Genomic DNA, 19104 nt, shown 5'->3' on the forward strand with positions numbered 1-19104 from the left:
TCCAACAGTACAGGGACTGTCCTGGGGTACATTTTCCGTTTTCCATCCACAGATCAAGCAGAGCTCAGGGGAGAAAAAAAAAAAAAAAAAGACAGGGATTAACTTTGTTACATTGACAGGCAGTGTTCTACAGCAGTTTAATCCCCTTGCAAGGTATACTGGTTTCTCCAAAACCATGTGCAGTAAAGCCATCAGCAATGGGTCAGAGGATGCCTTGTGTGCCAGACATGGGTCTTAGTCTGTACGATGCAGAGTACAGTGACGGGGCTTTGAGTTGGTCCATGGGTTTGAATGGTTTGTGTACAACATCACTGTGCTGTGGTCTGCAAAAACTTGTACATGTCCAGACCAGTTTTGGTAGAGTTGGAAAAAATCTCTGAAGTAGTAACAACTCCTATGGATCATAATTGACAAACCAGAAAATTTCCTGCACTTCTGGAAAGTGCCCCCATTTTTATGTCAGCAAGCCACTCAGCTCCACCTAATTGAATAATGCTATAATAAAAATAGCACAATCTTGTCAAATATCCCATACAGAAGACACCACCACTTGCTTTTAAGACTTCAGTGGATTGAAGAAATAATGCATTCCAACCACCTCAGTCAGTACAGGCAACATAATCAGATAAATTAACCAGCGTTAGCATCAGTCTGCTCAGTTTGCAACTCCCTCTGCCTCCTATGCATCCAAATTCTACTCACCCTAAACCAAGCCTGTAACCTCTTAACCTTTACACATCTTAAAGATCCTATGGAAACATGGTTGTGTTCATACCATTCGAGGTAAAACCTCATCTTCAATACCCACTGAAGTGCATCCGCCAAATACTACAATTGGCTACACAGAACAATCCTGGCTAGCATTCTTTAATTTAGAATCTTTGCTACCCACTCTTCCCAAAGAATCCTCAAGCAACCCCTCCTACATTTTTTTCTTACCCATTCATTTAAACCATCTTTTCCATATACCTAAAAACTTATTTCACTATGCTCTTATCTTTCAACTCCATATATCTGAATCTATTTACTGCTATTCTATCTGTCACAATATTACAACTCAGAAGCCCCTCTACTTACAATTATTCTGTACCCTGTAAACTAGGTTATTAGATTGCACCCCCCGACTATAACCTTGTTTAATGGGAGCTTTTCTCCCAGAGCCTCTGATGAAATGGGGCCTTGCTCCTAGACAGACTACCCAATAAATCAAATGCTAACAGAATTTGATCAACTTGGCACCAGAAAACTCTTGAAATAAAATCCCTTGTCTATATGGCAGGCAGATACTGGTTCTGTTTCTTCCCAAGATAATATCTGCTCCACAACCGAAAGGAACAGAAATAAATATGTTTGCTGGACAAAGGGAAACCCCCTGGAAAACTGGGAGGGCCTTCCATTGCCAAGTGTACCGCTGCTGAATGACAAGAACAAGTCTGAAAATATGGTACCACAAAGGAAGACATCGGACTCAACCTATTCAGGTCCTACACTCTGGACAACACAGTGACTGACTTGTGGGACTGATTTCCCAATCGTTTCACACCGTTGCCTAGACTGCTTTTTGAAAAAGGGAGCAGAGGTAGTTAAAGCAAATAAGACTGGAAAGACTGTAGTCTCCCCTCAAAATCAACTTTCCTGCTCATCAAATCTCTCAAGTACCTTAGGAGCAGAAGATACTAAATAGGACTTCTGTATCCAGGGGACAACTTAAAATTTCAGTTTTAACATAAAGGAAATTGAGAATGTAATTAAGCAAATCTTCTCATGACCAACTTGGAGGCAGCAACCAGAGTTTCAGCAGCACCACAACACTCCTACATGCTTAATTACATGAGAAGCATTTAATAATTTTTTCACCTCAGAAGGTGGAAGGGTGACTGAATTTTTTTCATGTTCTCAAAAGTAAATGCCAACGTGCAAGCCTGACAATTTAAAATTCCGAAAGCCGAAGTTGAAGAACGAACTTTCCCCCCAAAGTTGTCAAAAGCTCTCCCATACTTGTCAGAACGGAATTACCATCAGCAATTTATCAGAAGCAGTTTTGGATAAGGAAATCACTGCAGGGCTGCTTCAACATTGGAAAAGGTATTTCAGTCTATGAAACCTTATGTAACCTATCAGACTTCTTAGCAGCAGGAAGTTGACTATCAATCAGGAAGACAGTCCAGCTGAGACAGAACAAGGAGGTACAGATTACTGCTGGATAGTCCTCAATCTAAATCAAATATGCCCATTGCCCAGCATATATATTATCTTTGCAGCCTTTAGGAATGAATAAAGAGTGCAATTGGCAGAACTTCATGGGTTAATTGTTAGCTTAACAATTAGGAACTGATTTTATTATGTAATGAATTGTTAATTGATATGGCAGCTGTATAAAAGGACTGTGTGAGTGAGCTTTACTTTTTTACTCTGTAAAGGCTTGCAGCCGAGGCGCTAGGAGAGGAGAGACAACTAAAAGGTTTTTATTAAATTCTTATTTTGGAAAGTAGAGCTGTTTTCACTGGTCTTTTGTGTGGTTTCAGAATATATATTATCTTGTTCAACATTTTTTTTAATCATCTGAAAAAGGTCAAGGCAAATCTTATGAAGGAAGATAGGAAGCCATGCTTTCCCCAGAATCTTCTGCTTAAGAGGGCCCTGAAGCGCAGGCAAATCCTGCCATGCTCCACTCTGAAAAAATATCAGAATCAGAAAGCGAGGGAACTCACCTGAAGGGCACAAAAACAGCAGAAAAGAAATTCCTTGGCAAGTCAACAAGTTTTGCCAGTCTATAGAAAAAAAAAAAATGGGAAATATTTTCTTTGTTTTCATTTTCTAGAAAGTCCCTGGAAAAATACTGACCTAATGAAGGTGCACCTCTCCCAGAGCTCAGGCTTCTTTTCTGGGCAAGCAGGAATCTGGAAACTAGCACCTTCCCCAAGACCAGCAAGACTGATTTCTCTCTTACCCACAGAAGGCTACTTTACAGGTGCAAAGCACAAACCTATTCCCCACAGTAGGCACTACCAAGAGGAGGGGGTGGGGAGGACACGAGGAGTGTTCTGAGGAAACATTACTTATCACAGCAGTCAGCAGTTTGTGGCTGAGGCAGAGTAGGAGGCAGCCTGAAAGACACCTGGACAACTTTTTCTTCTGGCAGAGGAGGAGAATGGCAGAATAGAGAAGTAAATGCTCCATAGGTCCAGAAAGAAAAGATGCCCCAGTCAAGAGGCTCCACGAGTTGATAAATGAAATTCAGCATTAAAAAGTGGTTTTGAGGTTAAAAAATCCTTCCAACAGTCTACAAAAAGCACCAGTCCTCAAATAAATAAATAATTCACAAGCATTCACAGTATTCAAATCCCCTCTGACAGAAAGGCTGTCCACAAAACAGCTTTCTAGAGTAAAACTAGTTTTATAAACACTAATTTTCCTCAGGAAAAAAAATAGAGACGTTTTCTACTAACAAGAACCAAGCCTTTACATGGAGCTCTGCTTGAACTCCTGACAGTTCAGAGCACGTGGAAGGCACCCTTAAGCTATGAAAGCTGCATGGTCAGCAAGGGATGAGACCCAAACTGCTAAGGTTACTGCAGCAGTGATCTAGTGGTGAACACCTGAAATTAGATTTTTGTATTATAGTTTTGGCAGCCATTGTCAAGAAGCTGAGTTAGTCCTCAAGTGTGCCAATGTTTCTTACCACTATCCTTTTCCAACCAATACAATAGAACAGTATAGGTCACGACACATCAAAATCACAAGACACAGGGAAGGTTTTTGCATTGTTTATAGGCAGGTACTAGGTAAGTGGTCCGAGACATTTTAAGCCTAGCCAATTTCCCGAATCAGACCCTGTGTGTGTGTCTGAAGTAAAAGCCTTTACCATCATGCCAACCCTAAATAGGCTACAATGGGATTTGAACCCACACATACAACAGCAACCATTTTAGCAAAGACTGTTAGCAATACGGCAAAGACCACCACATTGCGAGAATCAAAACGTTAACTAGTGAAAAAAGTAACTGCCAAAAAAATGCTGAAAAACGACTACAGGTCTGATGAAGTCTTGCTCACAGAAGCAAGACGAAAGCACTTACACCATTTGTTTCAGTGAATTAAAACTGGTCTGTGGATTATATTCCGTGCCTTGGATTTGTCTTGCTACCTGTGGTAGTTTTTCAGCATTTTTTGAGAAACAAAACATGACATGCAGCAGAAATGATTTAAGTGAGAATACACCCATAATCCTACTTACAATACATGTGCCAGCCAGCAGAAACTGCACTATGCTTGGAAAACGGTGAAAATTCTTAAATGAGCCAAGATAGGGATATCAGAATAAATACCAAGAAACCTACTGTAAGAAGTAGATATTTTGTTTTAATGAGGCCCCTCCCCCGCACACAATTTTATTATGGATCTTCTGTTATGCAACTCTTTTATGGTTATGGTGCAGACAGCCATCTGATGTGCTAGCGGCAAGACCAGCTAAGTAGATATACAATTCTCCCAGCTACCTCAAGAGACTGGTCGTTATGGACATGCATGAAGCAGCTTTTACCCAAGTGCAGGGTCATACTCATTCTTGTACCCACACACTGGCTGAGGAAAGAGATCATAAATTCAGGTATTCCGTCCTAGCACACTGTGTCCATATTATTCTACCCTTCATCTTACCAGTAAGGTTAACAATGACCATGCTAAGATGAAGGTGGGTTAATTCCACTGAGAAACTAGAACACTGCTGCTTCCAGCAGAAGTTTCAAGGAACATTTTCAACCAGCTCTCCTAGTACACACAGGACAACCTGGCTTCTGTCATGCACCCAGCTTCATACCCCAAGGTCCCCAATAAGCTAGGTTTGTTTAGGCATTCTGGACACTAAAGAACTGGTCAGTAAGAAAGCAGTGCAACACGTTTCCTCAAGAACAGCTCAAAAGGAAGGTGTCACAGAATTACAACAGTGATGGGAGTACTTTCACCTTCCCCCTCCAGGTGCGGTACTTGAAAATAAAAAACGATTGCTAGAAGATGCCACCCATCCCAGAATAAAGTTCACAAAGGTGCAAATAAAGAACAGTCAAAAGTAGCGTGAGTACATTAAGAAACTTTGCCTTAAGAGGATTCACTGAAGAATTCTAGTAGAGTAGTTTTACACAGAAGAATGCCAGATGGCAGTAGAGACTGTATATTGCATCAAATGGATTAAAAGCCAGCAGGAATTGAACAAAAATTTCTTAACTTTCAAAAGCAAACCAAGATGACTGTCATTACTGACTAAATAAGGTAATTCAGGACAGTCCAAAGGCATCCCTGCACAGTGGGAACAATACAGCTATTCTCTAGTCAAACTGCTACTTGTACAAGACACAGAAAATGAGCAGAAATCTTAAGAGCAAATTTTACATGGGCAAACACAATGAAAGTATTTTAGGCATCTGTGGATGGCAACTGGTATCACTTGAAGGCAGTGGATATACAGAGTTTCTAAGGAATGAAAATATGCCTGGCAATCTTGTCTCCATACTGCACCTTACACGCATACATGGCAACCTAAGAGTTGCAAATTCACTGAATCTAATGCATTTGGCATGTGGGCAAAAACCAGAACAGAGACGAGAAAAAAAAAAGGGAGGGCATGCAGATTAGTCACAGAAGTTAGTGACTTCAGAAGATTATGGTCCTTCAGTCACTTCCCCCAAATAAACCTCGCAGAAAAGGTGAATGGGAGACATCTGTATCCCCCACGCACAGCTGTAGAACCGCTGTCCTCCTATGGCAAAAATCCCACATCCTCCCATTAAGGAAAAAAAGAGGCGGCCAGCATTAGTTGTCTGCTCCTCAGTCACTCCTGGATCTCCAATGCCCCTAGTCACTGCTGAAAAGGTAAACATCTCAGCTGGATGCCCTTCTACCACTCTAAACATGGAAGAATCCTCTTTAAAGAGCACAAGTACCTACCAGGTTTCCATCTCCTGTCATCATCTGTAACCATGTCAATTCCATTAATGAGATTTTCCCAGAATTCCTGGAGATTTTCTGATTCAGGCAATCTACCTGCAATACCAGCAATCACTATCTCCTCCATTGAAAATTTTGTGAAATGACAATCTGCAAAACAAACAAAAAAACACGTTATCTCCATCAGGAAAGGAAGGCTCACAGCGACTTATTCCTCTCTTCCAGTCATTGTCATTCACTGCAGAGATTAAAAGCAAGTAACCACTTTAAGGTAAACATTTACCACCTTGGCAAACAAGACAATGACAGCACAGAAATGTTAATGCATGTATAAAATTATGAGAAACAGCTTGTATAAAAATGGAGTAAAGGCAGTCTTACCAGTCAAGTGCTACTCCAAAACAGAACCGTACACCTAGCATAAAAATACTTTTACAAAAACTGTGTATGCCATTCGACAAGAGGGAATCGCCTACAACTTTAGAGTTTGCAGCAGTAAACATTTTAAGAGAACCCAATATACTCGCTCAAAACTGACAGTCCCTTATGGATCATATACTAAACATAAATGGTAAAGTTTAAAATAAAGTATGATCCACTTTAAATCACCTACAAAGCATCCACACCAGCAAACACTGGTTTATGGTGATGACAATACTGACAGTCAGGAAGGTCCTCTGCAAAACTCCTCACCACACCACTACCCAGCCCCCACACCCCACCCTACCCCTATGGAGATGAGCTCACCTGCATCATATCACAGGGATCATTCCCAACCACATTCATCCTGAGCAAGCTCGCTTCTTCACATGCAACAATGAGTACAGCCGCTAACTTGGGTAGCCACACCGTCTCTAAATGCCACCATTTTCACCACAGGTGAACGAGTAATGTGACACGTATACTACAGATAACTAGTACCTTCAAATTGTAATGCTCCGATAACAAATATTTCTACCCAAGGAAGCGTTGTGTAAAGAGTCTCGACAGCTGTAAGAGTTTCAGTAATAAAAACACCAATATACAAGGGGATATACAGAAACAGGTTTCATCAAGAGGATTTCAGCTGCTTAAACCCAAGCAACTAGCTTAAAAAAAGCAATACGACAAAGCAAAAAGCTAAAGCAAGCATGACGACTAAATTACTCTGAAAACAGAAACGTTTAGCCATATGTGAAAACAACTGAACCAGCCCTGCAAGGATTTAAGCAAACCATCACACAAGATCAAATTTAAGAGAAACACAAAGTTCAAAAATTGCTCACTTGAATCAAGAAAGAAAGCCAATTCCACAGGACTAAGGCAAGACAAAGGCATTACACCCAATTTTCACAACCTAGCTCAAAGAATAGCCAACAGCCCTTCACCCAATGACCCAAGTATCTATTCATGGCTTTGCAAATTTTAAGTATTTTAAAGGAGTTCTGATCTGAATATTTGAACTCATTGTACTTTTCAAGGAACTATTTACTCCAAGTGTACAAAGCCACAGTACTGCACTACTGTTAAAATCAGCTAGTATGGTGGTACTGGCACCATTTAATCTCCCAAGCAAAGTATATGCGAAGCCAAAAATGTAAGCTTTGTGGCAATAAAGCATCTGGCTCCTAGTCCACTCTACAAAAAAAATATACTTTACCTGGTAACAGCTAGCTTCACAACCCACTTACTAAAAATTACTGCAGTACAAATCCAGACTCAGAAATAAGGCACAAGACTGCCACAGCACTACAGTTTATATGGTACTTGCATATCGCAACAAGATTTTTGCAATAACAGTTGCTTCCCGATGTTTAGATCCAACGGTAAACGGTGTCACAATATCAGACAATGGGTTTTCTTACACAATGAAGGTTGTCTTGGGCGGGGTTATCATTAAAACATGACAAAGTTAATGTTGCTGTTTCGGTATGCGCTTCACTGCCAGCATGGTCATGTAGCTGGCAGTAAAGTACATACAAACTTCAGCTGACAGGGCTGCTGTCTTATTCACTGCAATTGCTCACCAGTTTCCCCCACATAGAAAGGCACACGAGTTATGCTTCTGCTAAAAAAATTAATTGTTCGTAGCACTTCAGCCAGTAATATGTTGTCTGTACCGTTCTTGCGTGTCACCCATCAACATCATTCTCCCTGACTTTTTACAAGCATTACCTAAATGAACTTTTGTATTGTAGTGGTTATCGTGCACACAAAATGTTTACAGGTTTAAGAAAAGTATTTTTCTGAAAAACATCCTTCCCGACTGCTCCCAATCATCAATAAGACAGCATGAATGGCAATTCAAGCACGAGTCTAATGCACACCAAAGCAGAACAGGAATTTCAAAAGTTCTGTCTTCCCTGATGGTAGGCCACAGGTTTCGCCAGCAATAAGGAGTCTGAACGACATTTTACAGTGTTTCATGCAGTCATCTGGATTCAACAAAGCAAGATTCGCAACCGCGAAAATCTGGTTGCGATAATACGCAAGTACCTATTATACTAATGGCAGCAGATAAACTGCCAATGAAATGCACTGAAAAAGTTAGTGCTGAAGACAGGGGGCAGTACTGCAGTTTCAGCCTTTGGGGAGCATGGAATCTTTTATACTGTAAGCTACCAAAGATTTTTGATTGGCTGGCTCCTGCATTGGTGTAGGCTGGACTTGCCTGGCCAGCTTCTGTGGGGGCAGAACCAGATTTCTTGCCAAGTCTGGCACACTGCTATACCCATCAGTTTAAAAATCTATTGCATATGTAGTGCAACAGCTTACTTAAGGCAACCTGCGCATTCTTTCTTGAAGATCACAACCTTCATTGCCTTCTGTCTTAGCACAACTGAATTTACTCTAGAGTATGAATCCAGTATGCTGCAGATATTTATTAGTCTTGGTAGTCCAACGAAGATGCCTGCTGTTCCTTTTATTAACTGAAACCTCAACTTAAACACTTTGATAGTATCTTGAGGACTTTTCTGCTGTTTTGAGGTATTCGATTGCTACTTTAAAAAGAAAACTATTTTAGTACCTGCACTTGGCTATTAATTGGCCATCTCATTATTTACCTGGTACTCAGATTTTGTTCAGTGTGCCATTTGTCAAGCAGTAGTGTTAACCAAATGCATATTCCTTGAGCCTCAACTCCCCAACTTGGTTCCCTTAATGCCAACATTTTTACTGAAAAGCATTGTCAGGGTATTGTGCAGACACCAAGTGCCATTTTCATGCATTTTCCCTTCCCCTCAGTATAACTGGGGACATTAATAAAATTGGGGGTTAGGGGATTTGCCCTTCGCAAAAAAACACTGAACAGTTTTCAGTGGTGTGACAAGCCTTTACCTTGGAGCAGTTACCAAGGAGTCTCAATCCTCAACTGTCTGCAGTAAGAGGGTCACTAAAAGCAAAGGATATAAAATACACAATTAAATCTTAAACAGTAAGTACACCAGGAACAGGCCCCAAACCTGGAATGGATTATGCTTCACTCCAGGTCCCCAAGAAAGTCCCCACACTAACCACTGCAGAGCACTGCCACAGTTCTAGGTATCTGTGACACTCAAATGTCCGATATTCACACACACTTGGGGAAAGAACAGCTGCCAGTCAGATACCACAATACCCTTCAAAAAGGGTGTTCAGTTATACTGGGTAAAATACATAGATACAAATGTTAGTATGTAACCCATGCAGTAAGGATTTTCAAAGTGGCCCTGGTGTTTTCACAATAAAAGCATACACACTCAAGTTATTAAAAATATTCACTAAATAACCAGCCACAATGAGAGGTAAAACATAGGATTTAAAAATGCTTAGATACTGAATAACCTATTCCAATAAACATTTTCACAAACATGAAAATACTGTAGGATAGATCTCACATTGATTATAGGAACTACATCTAGTTACAGGTTTTCCAACTATCTGAAGATTAACTGCCCCTATCTAAACTCTGGCAACAACTGGACTACTGCTGCTGAACAGCTCTGGAATCTAAAACTAAACTGACAAAGCCTGCTTAAAAAACAAAATTACACTGCTTTAAGTAACAGGAAGCTGCTACACAACTTCTACTCTCTCTGACTCCATGGGTACCCTTATGTCCATGTGCAGCACTAGGTATCCCCTTCTTATGCAGTGGTGCTCTGCTTGCCAAGTAGAGATCCCCTTTTCTCCCACAACTCAATTGCAGAGTTACACTGTCTGCCAACCATATTTTCATGTCCTCAGGCAAAGTGCTAAGAGCTTCCCCGCTCACCAAAATGTCTGCCAGGCCTTGAAAAGTGCTGTCCTGACACCCACTCCCCCACAGAGGTTCACAGGTTGGTACTAGGCCATCAGCCCTAGGGTCTATACAAGCCTAGCCATAACAATTCCCTGGCTATTTCTTCCCACACTATTTACTTCCCTGGACCCCTGTCTAGCAGGGCGCATGACGTGATACCCGGGGTGAATTTCCTTTCTCCCATCCAATCGTCAAGGCTCCTTTTGAAGAGGGCCAAAGTGGCACTCTGCTTGACATGTGAAATAAGTAATCATACACTTAACCTGCCTTGTATCTATGTTCACAAAACTTTCTATACACTTCAGGGGTTAATTCGAAACAATTGAGTAAACATGGTTTTACACAAGTAAAATCAATACAAGACAGTTTAGTAATTGCATTAATAGCTCTATCATGGAATAAGGGGGCCAGGAACCATACCCAGAGACCTCTGTTAACAGTTTATATACCCTCTCAAAATATGCTTTTCTTTAGCTACCAACTTGAGACCAAAGTCCAGACAGATTTTTAAAGTCCTCTGGAGGAAAAAGTGAAGTGTCCTGGCTCAGAAGGCTGCATATATCCAACACCAAACTGGATAGCCTCCAAGCTGGTCTGCTTTGCGGCTGTGACCAAGGCTGACATCATTGCTTCCTTAGTCAGGTTGGCATGCACAAGTCCTTTGGCTTCGAAAACTTTGCTAACTTGTTCCTTTTCAGCGTGCTATAAATTTCTGCCTGCTGTATCAGACTAAACTGGCAAAATGAATAAAACAGTTGATAAATACTTTAAGTTACTAATTGTTGCAAAATGTTTCTGTAGGCTACACACTAAAGTGCGCTAGCCGATTTACAGCATTTATAGCATTTACTGTCTGTTTTTTTCCTTGTCTCTGTAATAAAACAAAAAAATCTCTTGTTTTCCCACCTTACTGAACTAGAGTAGTCCAGTTTCAGAGTTGCTGATCCCTGGGCTTTGTTTTTAGTTCCTGTTACTGATCCATTGCCTTATTAGGGAGGAGGGAAGTTTCTTTGCTTACCAGTGGGAGTGGGAAGCACTGAGCAGCCTTTCTGTCCGATTTGGTGAAGTTTCAGCCAGAAACTAGTAGTCCATTGGTCGTTTTGGGCCAATTCCTAGCTCCTTTCAGCCCCCTGCTATAAAACACGCATTTTCCAGCTTGTACCAACTCAGCACAGATCCTCGTGGTGGCCTGCAGAGTGATCCAAGCAGCAGAGAGCTAAAAGAGTGACTTTCTACCAGATATAAGTATTTTTTGTGGCTTTCCCACTGTTATTTAAGCTAGCGACTGCATTTCGCCCGTTTTATTGCTACTTTAAGTGATTTCTGCATTTTACACTGTTTATTGCACTTTAAGTTACTAATTGTTGCAAATTGTTTCTGTAGGCTACACACTAAAGTCGCTAGATTTACAGCATTTATAGCATTTACTGTCTGTTTTTTCCTTGTCTCTGTAATAAAACAAAAAAAATCTCTTGTTTTCCGCCTTACTGAACTAGAGTAGTCCAGTTTCAGAGTTGCTGATCCCTGGGCTTTGCTTTTAGTTCCTGTTACTGATCCATTGCCTTATTAGGAAGGAGGAAGTTTCTTTGCTTACCAGTGGGAGTGGGAAGCACTGAGCGCCTTTTGTCTGATTTGGTGAAGTTTCAGCCAGAAACTAGTAGTCCATTGGTCGTTTGGGCCAATTCCTAGCTCCCTTCAGCCCCTGCTATAAAACACGCTAAGCGTGGCGTATGATTTAGCGCGGAGTTACCACTGCTGCACACAAGAGCAGCGGCGGTTAAACAAGGTTAAACTATTTGGGCCATCTAAATTCCACTCTTCCAATTTTCCCTTAAAACTACCTTCCTCGAGCTGTACTGCTGATTTAACCAGCATATCCTATAACTGAAAAGTTCATCTCTACTTGATTCCCAAGTAGACTATTCTCTATCTGTAAAGCCTAGCACTTACTCCTACAGTACTTGCACCTTGATAAAGCACTCTTATTATAGATAGTACCCCACCAGCCTAAAACCCACTTCCCCCGGAGTCCTTTGAAAGTCACTTTATCTACTACTTCTAGTATGTCAAGGGATCAGTTGCTAGTGTCCTCTCCAGCTCAACTGGTGAACCTGGGAATATTGAGGCAATGTTACAACTGCCTCATGTACACAGACAATCCTCTCCTTCTCCCACAAAACACAAATACATGCGAGAGATGCAACTATACGGCCAAACTGGAGGCTGAGCTCTCTCAACATAGGACTGGCAAGACCAGACAGGAGGAGAAGGTAACCACACACAATACATACCCAGTCACACATAGTACCATCACAACTTCAAATCATACACATACTCACACAAAGACATACTCGGAGGCTCTGATCAAAAATTTACCAAAACAGCAGAGGCCACCAAAGCAGACACCCAAACAACTACCACCTCATGACCCAACACATGCAACACATAGACCACACAGTCAGAGTGTCAAACAGTCACAGCCCTTAAGGCCAAACAAAATGCCAGACACACTTGTCATTGGTGATTCCATAGTCAGACACACTGACGTCCCGCTCACCAGACTTGAGTAAAGAGAAGGTCACAGTAAGCTGCCTGTCGGGCGCTAGAATCCGCCACAACGCAAGCACTCAGGTCTCTCAACAGCAGGTACAAGTACGACTCAGTCATTGTCCACGCTGGTGTCAACGACCTGAGACGTACCTCCTTGGACTACATGAAAAGGGACATCGAGGAGCTCTCTGATTATGTAGCCCAGGCAGGTATGACCCTGACCTTGAGCAGTATCCTACCTTCACCTAGAATGATGCCACAATACAGTGATAAGATGATCAGCTTTAATTGACAAATTCTGGTGTCATTCAAAGGGGATCCAATGTCTGTCTGCCTGGGATGACATGCTGGACAAGCCACGCTGCTTCACAAGGGGCTTGCACCTGTCACCCCTGGGCTTCCGGATATTGGCAAAGGCTCTTGCCACCCCCATAGTGCCTTTTTTAGGCAAGGCTCAAATTCTAAACCTACCACCCTAGAAAGTACAGTTTTGTACCTACCATAAATGTAGATGTTCGAGGATCCACATTGCTGCAGTCCTTACTATTGGGTAGTCCGCTGTCCAGTCGGCCCGAATACCAGAGTATAAGGCTGACGTCGGTCAGGGCGCATTAGACTGACGTCAGTACGTCAGGGTACTAATGCGCATGACCGACGTCATATCCTCAGTCTTTTCTTGCCCCAGATGTCAGAAGACCCTAAAAAGACAAGGCCCAAAATACCTGCACCAAAATTATGTACAAGATATATAAAAATAGTAACATATAACCTCACCCACACAACCACCCCTAAACACAGAGGGGAAGGAGGGAGGGTAAATTGGACTGCAGCAATGTGGATCCTCGAACATCTACATTTATGGTAGGTACAAAACTGTACTATGTTCTTCGTTCCACATTGCTGCAGTCCTTACTATTGGGTAGAATCCCAAAGCAGAGGTAAGGGAGGCTGGCAAATCATAAAGAAGTAGGAGCTGACAACATGCCTTGCAAAACAGCAGTGGCAAAACCAGCCCTAGACTTAGAGTAAATAGGAAGGTGATAATGCTTAGAGAAAGTATGCACTGAACTCCAAGTAGCTGCCTCCAAAATATCCTTAGTTGCCACCCCCCTTAGAAATGCTGTTGAAGTGGCAGTAGCCCTAGTGGAATGAGGCCTAATCCCGGCTGGAATCTCCTTGCCATGATGGGAATAACAAAATGCAATGCAAAACCCAATCCACCTAGAAATAGTTTGTTTTGACACAGGCTTGCCCTGCGAACTCAAAGCAAAAGAAACAAACAACTGCTGAGACTGCCTAAAATCCTTAGTCCTGCTTAAATAATAATGCAATTGCCTGTGTACATCTAAAGTGTGCAAAATCTTTTCCCCTTTATTTTGGGGGTCTGCATAAAAAGTAGGCAAATGAATAGTTTGGTTTAAAGCCACACTAGAAACCACCTTAGGCATAAAGGAAGGATTAGTACGTAATGATACCCTATCCTTATGGAAAATCAAAATGGCTCTACTGCCATAAGGGCCTGCAACTCAGACACCCTTCTTGCAGAAGTAATAGCCAACAGAAAAGCAGTCTTCCATGACAAGTATTTCAATTCAGCAGTAGCCGCAGGCTCAAAAGGTTGTAGAGTAAGTTTTTCCAACACAAAATTGAGATCCCAAGCAGGAGTAGGAGCTCTACGTGGGGGTCTTATATTCTTTGCCCCTCTAAGAAACTGCTTGAACAAAGGATGCGAAAACAATGGTGGGTCACAATCATAATGAGCTGAAATTGCTGCAGCATGAATCTTAATGGAAGAGAAGGACAAACCTTTGTCCAATAACTCAGTAAGATATTGAAGAGCCACACTCAAATTAGGCTCAGAAACCTCCAAATTCTTTGCTGTACCCCAAAATAAAAATCTCTTCCATTTTTCTGCGTACACTTTCCTTGTACTAGGTCTTCTAGCTTCCATAATCACATTTAAAACTTGTTGAGGAAGTTGAGACCTGCTGTGTTTCAACACAGAATATGCCAGGCTGTTAGATGAAGAGAGTGAAGCTTGGCATTGAGCAGATGACCGTCCTTCTGAGATAACAGATGAGGAATCAAAGGTAAAGGCCATGGAGGCTTCCTTACCAGACTCCTTAGTAGTGGGTACCAGTGTTGCCGAGGCCAATCTGGAGCTATCAAAATCATCCTTGGCTTGTCTTGTCTGACTTTTAATAGCACCTTTGGAAGAAGAGGCAGAGGTGGAAAGGCATACACATGAAGGTTTTTCCAACTGAAAGACAGAGCATCCACTTTCCAAGCTGTGCGATGAAACCCCTTTGTGCAAAACTTTGGCAGCTGGTGGTTTAGAGGAGAAGCGAACAGATCTATGTCTGAGTTCCCCATGACACTGTCAATTTCTGAAATACATGAAGATCCAGTTTCCACTCGTGGGGATCCATGATTTGTCTGCTTAACACATCTGCTAAGGAGTTCTGTGCTCCTGGCAGAAACCTTGCCTGAAGAGTTAGTTGCAAGCTTAGCGCAGTCTCCCATAAAATCATTGCTTGCCTGCATAGAGGATAAGAATGTGTTCCCCTTGCTTGTTGATGTACCACATGACAGTTGTGTTGTCTGTTAGAATCAACACCTGCCCTGGAAAAAGTAACTCCTTGAAAGCCATTAATGCAAACTGGACTGCTAACATCTCCTTCATGTTGATATGTAGATGCTGTAGTCTGGCAGGCCACTTGTCTTGTATCCACTTTCCATTTAGATGAGCTCCCAAGCAATGTCCGAGGCATCTGTGGTTGAAACCTGACTCGCCTCTGGGCGGGTCACAGAGAGTCCCTTGTTTAGGTGACATTCCTGAGCCCACCACAAAAATTCTTTTTGAAGGCAAGGTATTATTTGAATGACAGTGTCCAAATCCTGGCAGTGCTGTGTCCATACATTTTTGAGATACCATTGTAGCTTCCTCATATGCAGTTTGGCATTGGGAAGCACCAGAATACAAGATGCCATGAACCCTAATGCTTGAAGGACTGTCCTTGCAGTCAGCACGGACTGATGAGATAGTTGATGGAAGTAAAGTGATAGACTCTTTTGTTTGTCCGGGTTTAAAAAGGCCATCTGGGCTGCTGTATTCAGTCTCACACCCAGAAAGCACATGTCTTGAGAGGGTACTAGACTGGACTTTATTTCGTTCACAGAATACCCTAGGCATCTTAGCACTGCTATAACATATTCCAGATGCTGTAGAAGGTCTTCCTTTTCTTGAGCCAGAATCAGGCAGTCGTCCAAGTAAGGATAGATTTGAAGTCCTTGTAGCCTGAAGTAAGCTATCACTGGAGCCAGAACCTTTGTGAATACTCTGGGCGCAGTAGATAAGCCAAAGGGCAATGCAGAGAACTGATAATGAGAATTTCCAGCTCGAAACCGCAGATACTTCCTGCAACTTAGCCTTATGGGCACATGAAGGTAAGCTTCCTTGAGATCTAAAGTTACCATCCAGTGATCTTTGCCCAGCAGAGGTAAAAGCTGTTGTAACGTCAACATCTTGAACTTGGGAATGTCCAGATAAGTGTTGAGGAGAGATAAATCCAAAATTGGTCTCCACGTGTTCCCCTTTTTTGGTACTAGGAACAGGCGAGAATAAAATCCTAGGCCTCTTTCTGATACAGGGACTGGCTGAATGGCCCCCATCTGGAGTAACTGAGAAACTTGCTTTTGAGCCTCTTTTCTTTGTGGAGGAGGAACGTCTGGCATGCCTTTGAAAGGGGCATTGTATGGAAATAAAATCTGTAACCGTGGTGAATGATGTCCAACACCCATCTGTCTTGAGTAATTAAATCCCAATTTTCTTTGAAAGAGACAGTCTTCCTCCCAAGGGAGCTGCCAGACGAGAATCTACTGGCAGCTGAAAAGGCAGGTCATTGGGTCTGTTTACGAAAGGACTGACCCCTGCCCTCACCAGAAGTCTGAGCAGGTGAACTCCTGTTCTAGGCCTAAAAGAACCTTGAGCTCTGCCCCTACCACGCCTAGACCTACCCCTAGACTGGGAATCATAAGCAGGATATGTCCACCCCTTAGCAGGCCAATTTCTACTAAACTTCGCGGCTGCACCTGCAAAAATCTTTAACAGTTTGCATAGACTTAGCTTTGTCCTCCATTTTCTTTAAAACTGCTTCCACAGGCGAACCAAACAACACATCAGACTGTAAAGGAGCATCCAAAATCCTTGTCTTAACATGCTCAGCTAAATTCTGATCCCTCAACCAGGCATGCCTGCGAAGAACAGAACTAGTGGCAGCCACCCTCGAGGAGGCCTGTACAGCATCAAAACCACATTGCAAAGAATGCTTACCCACTTGTTCAGACACCTAAACCAAATCCAGCAACTCTTTACACTCAATACCTTCCGCCAAAGCATCCACCTTAGACTTCAATTGTGAAAGGAGATAATTTTGATATTTTAGCATGTGAAACTGACAATTCAACGCTCTCATGGCTAGAGTGGAAGAAGTATACACTTTCTTTCCCCACCTATCCAAAGCCCTTGCCTCTTTATCAGTGGGAACAGGATTTTTAACCACAGAGGCCTTAACACCTTTAGGCCCCTGAGAAACAGTTTCTGGGTCCGCCCTAGGACTCACAAATACTTATGAGCTTCGGGCACCCTATAGTACCCATCAGGTTTAACAGGAGCAGGAGGCAAAGAGTCAGGGTTCAGGAAGCCTCTGCAAAACATCTTCCACCACATTCAACACAGGAGGTATAGCTAAGGGCCTATGCTGGGGTAAAACAAGAATTCCTAAGCCTTTTCCTGAATCAGAGTAATCCTGGCCTTCCCATTTAAAGTGCTCCGTCATGGAATGCAGAGTCTCTGAAAATGAAAAATCCTCAGGAGGAGAAGCTGTAGGAGTGGCACCATCCACATCAGAATCAGAATAAGGAGGATACTCCTGTAAATCTTCCAGAAGACTCAAGCTCCTGTTACTGATCCATTGCCTTATTAGGAAGGAGGGAAGTTTCTTTGCTTACCAGTGGGAGTGGGAAGCACTGAGCTGCCTTTTGTCTGATTTGGTGAAGTTTCAGCCAGAAACTAGTAGTCCATTGGTCGCTTTGGGCCAATTCCTAGCTCCCTTCAGCCCCTGCTATAAAACACGCTAAGCGTAAGCGTGATTTAGCGAGAAGTTACCACTGCTGCACACAAGAGCAGCGGCGGTTAAACAAGGTTAAACTATTTGGGCCATCTAAATTCCACTCTTCCAATTTTCCCTTAAAACTACCTTCCTCGAGCTGTACTGCTGATTTAACCAGCATATCCTATAACTGAAAGTTCATCTCTACTTGATTCCCAAGTAGACTATTCTCTATCTGTAAAGCCTAGCACTTACTCCTACAGTACTTGCACCTTGATAAAGCACTCTTATTATAGATAGTACCCCACGAGCCTAAAACCCACTTCCCGAGTCCTTTGAAAGTCACTTTATCTACTACTTCTAGTATGTCAAGGGATCAGTTGCTAGTGTCCTCTCCAGCTCAACTGGTGAACCTGGGAATATTGAGGCAATGTTACAACTGCCTCATGTACACAGACAATCCTCTCCTTCTCCCACAAAACACAAATACATGCGAGAGATGCAACTATACGGCCAAACTGGAGGCTGAGCTCTCTCAACATAGGACTGGCAAGACCAGACAGGAGGAGAAGGTAACCACACACAATACATACCCAGTCACACATGGTACCATCACAACTTCAAATCATACACATACTCACACAAAGACATACTCGAGGCTCTGATCAAAATTTACCAAAACAGCAGAGGCCACCAAAGCAGACACCCAAACAACTACCACCTCATGACCCAACACATGCAACACATAGACCACACAGTCAGAGTGTCAAACAGTCACAGCCCTTAAGGCCAAACAAAATGCCAGACACACTTGTCATTGGTGATTCCATAGTCAGACACACTGACGTCCCGCTCACCAGACTTGAGTAAAGAGAAGGTCACAGTAAGCTGCCTGTCGGGCGCTAGAATCCGCCACAACGCAAGCACTCAGGTCTCTCAACAGCAGGTACAAGTACGACTCAGTCATTGTCCACGCTGGTGTCAACGACCTGAGGCGACCTCCTTGGACTACATGAAAAGGGACATCGAGGAGCTCTCTGATTATGTAGCCCAGGCAGGTATGACCCTGACCTTGAGCAGTATCCTACCTTCACCTAGAATGATGCCACAATACAGTGATAAGATGATCAGCTTTAATTGGCTTAAATTCTGGTGTCATTCAAAGGGATCAATGTCTGTCTGCCTGGGATAACATGCTGGACAAGCCACGCTGCTTCACAAGGGACGGCTTGCACCTGT

General features: G+C 42.6%; 1 protein-coding gene across 1 annotated transcript in view; it reads right to left on the reverse strand.

Annotated features, from left to right (window-relative positions):
• The window catches only part of FASN (fatty acid synthase), a 1281817-nt gene that overhangs the window by 1243728 nt on the left and 18985 nt on the right, over positions 1–19104 (reverse strand). The window contains exon 2 of the mRNA XM_044068230.1: positions 5944–6093. Coding sequence (XP_043924165.1) covers positions 5944–6070 — 127 coding nt within the window. The 5' untranslated portion in view covers positions 6071–6093. The remainder of the gene's footprint in view (positions 1–5943; positions 6094–19104) is intronic.

Source organism: Protopterus annectens, chromosome 4.part0 (genome assembly GCF_019279795.1).
Source record: "Protopterus annectens isolate FY-2018-M chromosome 4.part0, PAN1.0, whole genome shotgun sequence".
In the NCBI taxonomy this organism is placed as follows: Eukaryota; Metazoa; Chordata; order Ceratodontiformes; family Protopteridae; genus Protopterus; species Protopterus annectens.